This window comes from Pimephales promelas, chromosome 22 (genome assembly GCF_988280905.1).
Source record: "Pimephales promelas chromosome 22, fPimPro1.hap1.1, whole genome shotgun sequence".
Taxonomy (NCBI): Eukaryota; Metazoa; Chordata; class Actinopteri; order Cypriniformes; family Leuciscidae; genus Pimephales; species Pimephales promelas.
Window position 1 is genome coordinate 28,173,435 of NC_142790.1, and position 12,574 is coordinate 28,186,008.

The following is a 12,574-nucleotide window of genomic DNA, read 5'->3' on the forward strand; positions in this document are numbered from 1 at the left end:
TTCCACATCTCTTTAATGATGTCCTCTTCTGTGCTTTGAGGTGGTGTAATCACTGTTTTGGAAAGTTCCCGGGCTAGTATTTCCAGAACGCTGTCTTGATCTGTTGAGAATGTTCTCGTGATGAATGTTTCCTCAGAGATGCGCAGAATAATGTTAAATGTCTGAAATGTGCAAGTCGTTCTTTATCCTGATGAGAAGAGTATGTTGCTTGATAATTAATTCAAGAGTATGAAAACAAGAGAACTTTGTGTTGATCATGAGCTGCATGATGTTTGTTTTAATAAGTAAAGTGTATTTTATTTATTTATAAATATTATCACCTATTTGGGGTTCCAACACTAATATAGAAGGAGCTTGATCACGTGATGTTCACACAGGATGAGTGCGATTCATCCTCATGTGTTTTAGGTTCAGTTCAGGAATTCAGTGATGTATCACGATTTCCAACTCGGACGGTGCGTGGTGATTATAATAATTTATCTGTTTTGGACACACACACACACACACACACACACACACACACACACACACACACACACACACACACACTGCATCTGCCTTGAGTTTGTTCCGTGTTCTCATTACGCGCTCCATCTGGATTCTTCATCTCAAACACGCCGATTGTTTTCGAAGATTTACCGGAATCAAAAACTCTTGAATGACTCCATGAGATAGTATCGTGGAATAAATAAACATTAGTGTGGCAATTGAGCGCCGGAACATCAGCAGAGCAATAACGCGCATGCGCAAAGCCGTCTGAAGCTGCCAGAGGGTGCGATGGTTCGAGTCTGACCTCCTCACCCGCTTCACCACGCAAAGCAAAAGGTCGAGCGAGTAAAAGTTACTAGTTGTTTCTCAGGGATTTAAAACGTCTCAGTATTAAAGGGACCGTTCACCCAATGAAAAATATATCATCATTTACGGATCCACAAGTTGTTCCAAACCTGTACTTATTCATTTGTTTTTCCTGCTGAACACAAAAGGAGATGTTTTGGTGATCAGATGGTTGATGGGAACTATACACCTTATTCAGAGCAGCACCATGACAGGTATGAAAGTGAGGCTGTGAGGGATAGACTTACCGTGTTTCCAATGGCATCCGCTGTAAAAAGCTGAATAAAACTGCTATACTTACAATTTTCCACAGCTTACATTGTCGGGAGTTTTTTGTCAACTGAAATTTCTTGGAAAGATATTTTTTCAGTGTTTCATGAGCAGAACAATCCGAAAACACATTAAATAACAGTACAGCCCATTGAAGAGATGCATGACTATCCCTCACAGCCTCGCTTTCATTCTCATTAAAAATCAAAGATGGCGCTGCCGTGAATAAGGCGTATTGACCATAGTATTACAAAAATACTGTGGGGTTCATCAACTTTTTAGTCACCGATATTCTTCAAAATATCAAAGACATTCATACAGGTTTGAAATAACTTTGTGGATCAGTAAATTATGACAGAATAAAAAATGTGGGTGAACATCCCATTAGACAATTTAGTAAGGTATTTTCACTAGTTGAAAAATAGACGCGTTAAGTCTGAAAAGATGAGTAACTTAGCTAGCCTACTATATAGGTTTTTATATCAATAAAATAAAAAAACCGTTTTGTTTAAAATATAATTAACGGTTAGCTGACTGTGAATGTACAGCCAAAGTAGTTTGCGCGAGACGAACCTGACTGACTACGCCTTGAAAATTACATTTCACGTGTAATATTTCACAGATTCTCTGTAACGCCGAAATCCCACCTCTAAAAGTGTACAATTCGCATAGTGCTAGACCCCCGACCACACACGGCGTCTCCAAACCAAGTTACCGACCTAGACAGCACCATAGGTGCCTGTACATTCATGTGTGTGTGTGTGTGTGTTACAGGCGCGAAACGGTCGACAGGCGCATCTGAAGATGCTAATATTGCATCTCTTGTATGATAAATTGCTTGTTTATCGTTTATAAGTCGGGTAAAAACACATGTGAAACAAAAATCCCGTTCCTCAGCCACTATGATGCTCAAAAAAATGCAGTACGAGACTCTGCCAGATGTAACCCACGACCACCCACTGGACGCGACTGAAAACAAAGTTTTCGAACAAAAAAACAGCATTTTTGTGGCATAATTGGCTAGCGTGAATCCACAAAATCCTGTGTGCTCATTTGACGGGCAAAGATGTTGCACTATTACCCAAAACACCACGCGCCCCCGCATATGATGCCCAAAAATGCCGTCAGGGTAGGCGGCGTACTAGGGTTTGAAACTGAGCCTCCCTCTCTAATGCAGTTTTGTGTCTGCAATTGTGTGTGTTTGAGGGGGGCTCGGTCGAGTTTCTCACCTTGGCTCTCTCTCCGTCACCCCTCCTCTCTCTCTCTCTCTCTCTCTCTCTCTCTCTCTCTCTCTCTCTCTCTCTCTCTCAGTGCGCGAGCGTGTGTCAGTGTGTGTCTGTCTCATGAACGGAACTGACCGCTGCTGGATCTGTTAGTAACATTCATTCAGCAACACACAACGGGACTAAACCAATCGATCTGGATTTATTTCCACACACCCGCTCTTGAATGAGGTTTAGAGGTTCAGACGGGATTCACAGATTCATTCAGGGTGAGTTATCAACACATCTCAAGTGCATCATGTGCATTTTGTGTATATGTAGTATAGTTAAGCATGTGATTTGTTAAGTCAGGTGAGTGATCACAACCAGCTAATTACATGGAGTGTTTTACATTAGGAAAATTCAGCTTACCATTGTTCCCCATACACACTACATACTCTTAGTGATTGTTAGCCTACTACAGTAAATCTTTGTTGGTGTGATATTAATTTAAACTTTATAAATTGATTTGACTCTTTTTCTGAATTTCAAATGCACTGGATGATATTTAATCAACCAGTGTTCATTAATTGTATTTCTATAGTTATGAATAATATAGATTAAACACTAATGAGTGCAGCTCATATTCTCTGACAGGTGAGCGAGACTTTCTCTCTTTTTTTTAATGGTGATTTACCAGAGCGCTCCAAACCGGGTTTCCTTTCCCGGTCCACAAGCGATGCCAAGCAAAGCAAAGCAAAGCAACTCTTCGCGAGTCTTCTTAGGTATGCGTGACACCGTCAAGATTTCTGCTTCCCCTGATGGACGTGGCACACACACGTTTGTGTGTGTGTTTGTGTGGATTCCTGTGATTTTTATTGCAGTGAAGCCCCTCTCTGGTTTCCCTGAGGTCACAGATGAACTGTAGAGTTAAACTTTGGGAAAAACATTTACGCCAGCTCGGTTTACTGGTCCTGCCCACTGCTGGCCCTCAAGAAAAGAGGAAAAAACCTGACGTTTCAAGAGCTGTCAAAACCAAAAGCTCTGTGTTTACCAGGAAAGTCAAAGGTGGTTTGATTCGTGACCAACTACATCTCTATGCCACCAAAACTCTGTCATCGTTTACTCGTCCTCATGTTGTGCAACACAAAAGGAGATATTTAGCACAATGTTTCTGCTCTTCTTTTCCATACAATGAGTCAAATCTACAAAAAGCTCAATGCAAGTCTTCTGAAACTTCACCAGAGGAACGCACTACGTCATTTTTTTTTCATTGAAAAGCTTCCCTACTGTCATAGCTCTTAAATCTTATTTGCATTCGCGCATATTTAAATGTTTATGAATACCATTAGTTCTCACAGGTGAGGTCATGTGACGATTAATCGCATCCAAAATAAAAGTTTTTGTTTATATAATATATGTGGGTGCACTGTGTATAATTATTTTCTATATATATAAATACACACACACACACATGCATGTATATATAAGAAAAAAATATTATTTATATATAAAATATTTATATTTATATATGTAATATAAACTATATATACATGAAAATATTTCTTAAATATATACAAGCATGTGTGTTTATTTATATTTATAAAATAATTACACACAGTGCACCCACATATATTATATAAACACAAACTTTTATTTTGGATGCGATTAATCGTTTGACAGCCCTAGTTAAAATGTTTTGGTTTAATGAAAAAGATGTCATTTTAATTCAGAAGACTTGGTCTAGACTACTTTATTATATACTGGAGTTTTTTTTAGTCACCATATGCGTTCATTGTATGAAAAGAGCAGCTTGGACACTCTCCTAAACATCTCCTTTTGTATCCCACAGAAGGACGATATTTAATTCCCACGATATGAGTAAATTCTACAAATTTCTATTTTTTGGGTGAGCTATTCCTTCCTTTAATTGGCACGTCTCATACTCTTCTGTGATGATGCACTGAATGCATATGATGTGTGCCGAGTGTGATTTTGGGTCCCACTCCTGTTTTAGCGTTATGTTCCTGTTCTCCTGCGTTTTAAGACATAATTGGGCCGTATTTTCAGCGCTGGGCAACATTAGAGCGTTTCAACTTCAGTGAAAGGTTTGGATCTGACACAGCCTTGGCTCGGTCCACCTTAGCAGCTAAAGTCAACATGGCCTATATTTCACTCTCCTCCTCTTCCAGCACAGGAAGCTTCATCTCTCTCTCTGTGTGTGTGTGTGTGTGTGCATGACACCCTTTTCTCTTTTGTCGCCAATAAAAAAAGCCCCTCCACTAACTTTAAGCTGAACCTACCTCTTGAGTCTTGATCTTTCAAGATAAAAGAGTTCTAAAACTTTCCAATGTCCGACAGATTAATACATTTGTGCATAATGCATATGACCATCCATATTTCATAATGTAAAGATTAAAATGTGGGAAACGTACACAGGTAACCACAAAATGATGGTTTAAGTACACTAGAGTCGATCTTTAAATATTTTTGTGTGTATGAAGCATGTGTGATGTGACCTCTTTAAGAGTTGTGCATGGCTCCTGCTTTTGTCTGTCTGTTTATGCATGTGATTTTAAGCATGTCAAGAGGTCAGGGGTCATAAAATAGCAGGTGACAGCCGTAAAAGTGTAATTGTGGGAGTGTGTGCGCTTGTAGTTCTATGCCGTGCAACTCCTGCGCTGTAACTTTTGGGGTGTGCCTAAACACACACACACACACACACACAGAGTGTGTCCAGTCGGAGAGCGGCGTTAAATGATTCAATCTGTTGTAGCCTTGGCACCTTAAGACTTTGTGTGTGTGTGTGTGTGTGTGTGAGTGGTGCACAAAATGTGTTTGTCAGTATTTGAACACTTCATAAAATTATTTGTGGTTTCCCTCCTGAGTTCAAAGCTGGTGATGCCTAGCGGTGAAATTTTTGTTGTCAACTGGAAAAAGATGTGTGTGTGTTTATGTGTGAGTTTGCATGTTATTTTACACAACACCCATGCATTAAACCCCCAACACCACCCTAAACCACACACAAGTTTGCATATATATATATATATATATATATATATATATATATATATATATATATTTAAATGAGGACATACCTATTGTTTTTATATATATATTTTTTATAAATATACTAGGGCTGTGCAAAAGTTAATTGCGATTAATCGCATCCAAAATAAAAGTCTGTGTTTACATAATATAGTTGTGTGTGCTGTATATAATTATTTTGTATATATAAATACCTATGCACGCATGTATATATTTAAGAATTATTTGCGCTTAAATTCTGTATATATTTATAAATAAATAATCTATATTATATAAATATAAATATTTTATATATGAATAACACATTTTCTTAAATATATACATGCATGTGTGTTTATTTATATATACAAAATAATTATATACAGCACACACAAATATATTATGTAAACACAGACTTTTATTTTGGATGCGATTAATCGCAATTAATTTTTGCACAGCCCTAAAATATACACTTCTGTTATATTTGGACGTCTCTAAAGAAAGGTTTTGCAACCTCTGAACTGTGAAGCAACACTCGATGTATTACTGCACAGGTCCTCAAAAAATCTTCAAATTATTTTCAAATCAGCCGGTGGTCATGTGTGTGTGTGTGTGGTTAAGGATCAGGTTCTGCTGTTTTAGTAAGGGCTGGGTTTGGTCCGTGTGTGTGAAGGAAGGGTCTGGTCGCGCTGGCTGCATTCTTTCACCAGGCAGATTTCTTTCCACTCGCACATTAGTAGTCATGCTTTTAACTTGTCTTTTTGCTGTATTATTATGACTTGCATCAGTTTTGCTTCCTATATTCTTCCAATAATGTCCTGTTGTTACTTTATTAAGTGATCAGATGCTCCATTTCACCTGCTGAATCACACCAGACCACAGGTGAAAAACAAATCCTAGACTCGCATTTGTGGACGGACCCGAGACTCGATGAAACACAACAGAGCAGTTCTATTAATAGTTATCAACACTAATGCGTGTAAAATCAGCACCGATCCTCCATTTTCTTTGGATTGATTCATGTTGACAGCAAACATGCCTCTCTGTCATATCTTGTTATTGCAATCTTTAAGTTCTTAAAGGAAAATTGCTATTGAAGAAGGGAGTCAGATGAAGAGCACGCGTGATTATTCTCCTGATTAGTTTGTCCAGACCGATTCGTCTCTCTTCTTAACATGAAACCGCATGCGCAACTCATTTTACTCCCATAATGTGATTATGTTTCCAAATGAAAGAGGATATTATTTAGTAAGAGAATTGTCTCCATCGGAAATTGACCGAGAAGTGGATTTCATTATTTATTTACTATTATAGTTTTTTTGTATTTAATTTTGTATTTTTTTATTTATTTTAATTAAATCTTTTTTTGCGCTTTTTTTCATTTTTATTAGTTTTTTTTTTTAAATATTACTATTTATAGTATGTACATTTAATTTATTTTTACTAGATTTAGTTGAGTTTTATTTCCTGGTTTACTACTTCTACTTAAACTAAAAATAGAAACGGAAAATATTCATCTATTTTTTTTTTTTTGTAGAAATATTTAATATTTATATTTTATTTCACCTTTGTTTCAGTTAACTTTTTTTGTTTTTTTAAAAAATTTAGTTAACAATGATATCCCTGGATTTGAATGTGAGTTTGCTAAAGAAATGTTTAAATATTTACTCGGTTTTTATTAGTTAACATTATCCATCATGCAGCCAAGTTATTATAATTTGAATAATTTGAAGAACGATTATAAAGACAGATGTTATCTTAATACTGGGATTTAAGAAAGTATTTTAGCATGAAATAGTATAAATAGCATGAATTGTCATCTGAGCTTGTGCACTTGTGTTATGTGTGTGTGTGTGTGTATCAGTTCTGATAAATGCTCATAAACATAGACACTCTCTCTCACACACACACAAACACACACACACACACACACTTGGTGGAGAGTCTCAACTCTCCATATTTAGTCATTCTGTAAGAGACGTCCATTCTTCATTATGATCCATCTCTCTCTCTCTCTCTCTCTCTCATATATATATTTAATCTCTACTTTGACGTCCTTCATCTTCAGCCACTATCTATCTTTTCCATCCTCCCACATATCGTCCCTTTCCTCAGTTCTGTCCATATTTGTCCCTCTTTTTGTCTCAAACCTTTCACCTATTTCTGTCTCATGCTCTTGATGTGTGTGTGTGTGTGTGTGTGTGTGTGTGTGAATCAGAGGCATGTGTATTTTTTCCTCCGAATCAGACAGATCCGTCAGTAAATGATGTTGTGGTGAGGACACACACACTGTGTAAACACAAAAAGACCACACAATCAGAATATGTGTGTATACATACAATGGGGAAACGTCTCTAAAACCGCACTGACATTATTTTTTCATTTAATTCAGGAAAATAAGTCTTTTTTAATAAGTTTTAGGACTTGAAATTGTGAAATTGTAGCTTTTCTGTAGCTCAGAGTATATATATATATATATATAGAAATTTATTTTGTCAATATTGTGTAAAAAAATAGATAATTTTCTTATTTGTATTATCTGTAGGCCCTATATTGGGAATATATTGTGGGAAAAGTTAAATTTTTGTCAAGTTACAACATTGTCAAATAATGCAGGAGAGCTTGATCATTAGGTTTTTCATGATGACATCACAGTCTTATTGTTTTTATGTCGATAACTTACATTTCTGAACTGAATTAGAAAAGACTGCATCAGTAGTGGTCTTAGACCCTTATACGTGTACGTCTGCGTGTTTATGCTAGAGTGATCGAGCGAGATAGGGGTGAGAGAGTTCGACTGACAGCGTGAGGGTCAAATAATGAGCTTAATTCTCTGTTGGGTGTTTGATGATGTGTGACTGAAGAGATGTGTGTGTGGAGAGAGAGAGATGTGTGAATATGGCAGAAACAGAGAGAAAAAAAGGATCATTTTAGGGCTTGTGTCTTCAAATATCTAACAAATGCTCTACAATTTTCTTCACAAACACACTACTGTCAGGCTTTAGAGCTTCAAAATACTAATACTATCATTTGCTAGCCCAAAAACTCGAACAAGGACACAAAAGCGCCATAAAAATGTAATTAAAGTAGCATTGTGGATTATTGATTAGTGAATCAACCGAATCATTGGAAAGATTCGACTCAAAAAGATGATTCATGAATCGGACATGTCTGATACTCAACATTGTCAGAAGATTTGTTTCTCACACATAGCTATGTGCTTTTGTGTGCGCTTTTTGATGCCCGACAGCTTCATTGTAGTCGCATGGGAAGAGCATGATGCAGTAACAGCTGTGACGTGAAATCCGAGTTTTCAGCACAATAATAATGATGAATTTCTCTGGCTTGCGTTGAAATGAAGTATAGTTTTGATAGAATCCAGCAGATGTGTATAACGTGCTTTTACAGTCATTATTTGAGGGTCCGGCCGTACCGTTGCAAAGGGGCCCGAGCACAGAGAGCCGCATTGATATTCACATCACACACACACACTGACAGGTCCTAAGAGAGGAGTTTTACTCTGGTTTCATGGTTCATTGCTCTTTGTAGTGCTGTAGAAGTGTGATTGGGCTCAGATACACGCTCATGTCAAACTGTTTCTCATTAACTCTAAACAGCGTGCGGATCTCATCAGATTCCCCCCCGGCAGATCATATGTGCGTCGACCTGCGGATCCGAGCATCAGGAGAGTTTGAGAGTATCCAGTTTTATACGTTCGGTGTCCGTCCGGATCATGGCTCGTGGGATGTGGAGCGGACTGTGACCGCAGGTTCCTCCAGCAGTTGAGGTAGTACGCTTTCTTTGTTTTAAAACACGATCACCATTTCATAGAAAAGCAGCAACATTATATTAAACGCTCTCATTCAAATCCCCAAACAGCCCCACGAAAACATTCGGAATCTCAGCGTGTGTTTACCAAGACCGAATTAACCCATCTGCGGTGTATTTCTGCATCCTAAAATGGCTCTTTGGGTTGAAATGCCTATTAATGAGTGTTTCTAAACACACTTGCACAAGCATCAGTGCTATTGTTGCTCATTCCTTTAACTCTTCCAGTTCAGTGTGTGCATCGTCCAGAAGTGATCACACTTGCTGAACCATAAAAGGTGCATTTCTAGACACTTTTGGTTTGGGTCTGAAAGCAACCACCCTAGAAACCGCGTATAGCAGAACACTAAAATCTCATTAGGACACCTTTGCGACGCTCAGCCGGCACACTAGCATCATGGCAGCACATTTTACAAGTGATTGCAAATATTTCCAGATTTAAAACTACTAAACAACTTAAATATCAAGTACTTACTGTATTTGATTTACTGCAGTGAGTACAAACCAACCATCTAGCCCCTATTATTAAGTGACAGCTTAATTTAGCTGAATACTGTACTCTGGGATATTTTTCTTATTTGTTTATTGATTTTTAAATGTAAGTTGCATTATATAAAGGTTAAGCTCCATTTTTTCTGACCATCTATTGGAAAAATAAGTTTCTTTTTAGGCTCTGTTTGGTATTAAAGGAGTGGTTCACTTTTAAAAAATCTTTTGCTGATAATTTACTCACCCCCATGTCATCCAAGATGTCCACGTCTTTCTTTCTTCAGTCAAAAGGAAATTAAGGTTTTTGATGAAAACATTCCAGGATTTTCTCCATATAATGGAGTTCATTGGGAACCAAACGGTTCAAGGTCCAAATGAGAGTTTCAGTGCAGCTTCAAAGGGCTTTAAACGACACCAGACGATGAATAAGGGTCTTATCGAGGACCCTTCGAGTCATGACTCGAAAAAAGATTTGTTCATTTTGATGAACGAGTTTGAACATGGAGAGTCACGAACGAGCATCGCAGAACAGAGCAAGGCGAGCATTTGAGCTTATAAAACTTAAACTTTTGTTATTTATTTATTAAATGAGCGATCGTTTCGCAAGATAAGACCCTTATTCATCGTCTGGAATCGTTTAAAGCCCTTTGAAGCTGCACTGAAACTCTCATTTGGACTTTGAAGTGTTTGGTTCCCATTGAAGTCCATTATATGGAGAAAATCCTGGAATGTTTTCATCAAAAACCTTAATTTCTTTTCGACTGAAGAAAGAAAGACATGGACATCTTGGATGACATCGGGGTGAGTAAATTATCAGCAAAAGTTTTTTAAAAAGTGAACTACTCCTTTAACAGGCCTCTTTAATGCTGTGGTATCATTGTAATACCATTCATTTTTGGACATGGTCGTTTAGAGGACTATATAAATCTTTACGATGAGTGAAAATAAGTGATTTACTGAGTTTAGTTTGATTTATTAACATTGTGTTGCCGTTCCGTTTCCAGACGCACACTGCCGAGGGTTGATTCCAGGAAAGTCGTCTATCTACTGGACGTTTTCTGGCTGGAGTTGTCGTTCTGAGATATCACACGTACGCCAGACCCCGCCAGCCCCAGGAGACGCGACGACCATATTTGTTTATTTGACTTCCCCCTCTCGAACCCATCCATCTGGATACGCTTCTCCCCATCCCATATTCATCATTCTCTCCCGCGGCATCATGTGGAGTTTAAGGAACTTGCTTTCTCTGCTAACTGTGTTTCAAGCCTCGAGCCACAGTCCCAACCCATTCGCTGGGCCTCAAGCGACACCGACGGACCCCTGCTACGACGAGACGGGCGCCGCCCGCCGATGTATCCCCGAGTTCATCAACGCGGCGTTCGGTCAGGAGGTCGGCGTGTCGAGTGTCTGCGGGCGGCCGGCGTCTCGCTCGTGCAGTTTCGTTGAACGCGACGACCGTCCCGCCGTGCGCTCGTGCCAAGTCTGCGACGCATCGGACCCTCGCAACGCACACCCTCCCAACTACCTCACCGACCTAAACTCGGCCCACAACCTCACGTGCTGGCAGTCGGAGAACCTGCAGGGCTCGCCGCTCAACGTGACGCTCACACTGTCGCTCGGGAAGAAGTTTGAAATCACGTACGTCAGCCTGCAGTTCTGTTCCCCTCGTCCCGAATCCCTGGCCATCTATAAGAGCATGGACTACGGCCGCACTTGGACGCCCTACCAGTTCTACTCGTCGCAGTGCCGTCGCATGTACAACCGACCCAACAAAGCGGCGATCACCAAGCAGAACGAGCAGGAGGCTTTGTGCACGGACGGACACACTGACCTCTACCCGCTTTCCGGCGGCCTTATCGCTTTCAGCACGTTAGACGGACGCCCGTCAGGGAAGGACTTCGACTCGAGTCCCGTTCTACAGGACTGGGTTACGGTCACCGATATCCGTGTGGTCTTCAGTCGCCCGCATCACCCCAGAGCGCTGCCCATGTCGGGACGCGAGAGCGAAGACCCGCTCGGGCCGCCCGCTACGTATTATTACGCGGTTGGCGACTTCCAAGTGGGCGGGAGGTGTAAATGTAACGGCCACGCCTCCAGGTGTGTGCGGGAGAAGGAAGGAAAGCTGGTGTGCGAATGCAAACACAACACAGAGGGTCCGGAGTGTGACCGCTGCAAACCGTTTCACTACGACCGGCCTTGGCAACGCGCCACCGCGAAAGAAGCCAACGAGTGTTTACGTAAGTTTAAATGTTGTTCAATCCTCATTAGCTATTCCAAAACTTTGTTGACCACAGGCATCATAAACGCACCTAGTAAGATTAGTCAAGTTTTATATGATGCAGATTGTGTCATTATTAAGCTCAATTAGTCCAAAATAGTTTTGAATATTAAAGGAGTAGTTCACTTTTGAAAAAACTTTTGCTGATAATTTACTCACCCCCATGTCATCCAATATGTCCATGTCTTTCTTTCCTCAGTCGAAAAGAAATTAAGGTTTTTGGTGAAAACATTCCAGGATTTTCTCCATATAATGGACTTCAATGGGGTCCAAACGGTTCAAGGTCCAAATGAGAGTTTCAGTGCAGCTTCAAAGGGCTTTAAACGATTCCAGGCGATGAATAAGGGTCTTATCATGCGAAACGATCGGTTATTTCAAAACTTATTCCAAAAATGTAACTTCTAAGGACAAATGCTAGCCTTGCTCTATTCTGTGAGGTGCGTTTGTAACGTCACGTAATACGTAATTACGTTCAAAAGGTCACGGGCGACGTAGCCGGAAGTATAGAGTCAGTGTTTACAAGTTGAACGCATAGGTTGAACGTGCAAACTAACTCAAACGGCGTTTACGATAAAAGGAATTAAAAGGTAAAACAACGATGTCGGACGATTTTGATTCTGTACTTCCGGCTACGTCGCCCGTGACC

General features: G+C 39.7%; 1 protein-coding gene across 2 annotated transcripts in view; it reads left to right on the forward strand.

Moving 5' to 3' along the window:
* The window catches only part of ntn2 (netrin 2), a 40,976-nt gene that overhangs the window by 6,637 nt on the left and 21,765 nt on the right, over positions 1–12,574 (forward strand). For both annotated transcript variants that reach the window (XM_089125592.1, XM_089125593.1), the window contains 3 exons: positions 2,416–2,596; positions 8,951–9,120; positions 10,655–11,887. In XM_089125592.1, the coding sequence (XP_088981718.1) occupies positions 10,870–11,887 (1,018 nt within the window). In that variant the 5' untranslated portion in view covers positions 2,416–2,596; positions 8,951–9,120; positions 10,655–10,869. The remainder of the gene's footprint in view (positions 1–2,415; positions 2,597–8,950; positions 9,121–10,654; positions 11,888–12,574) is intronic.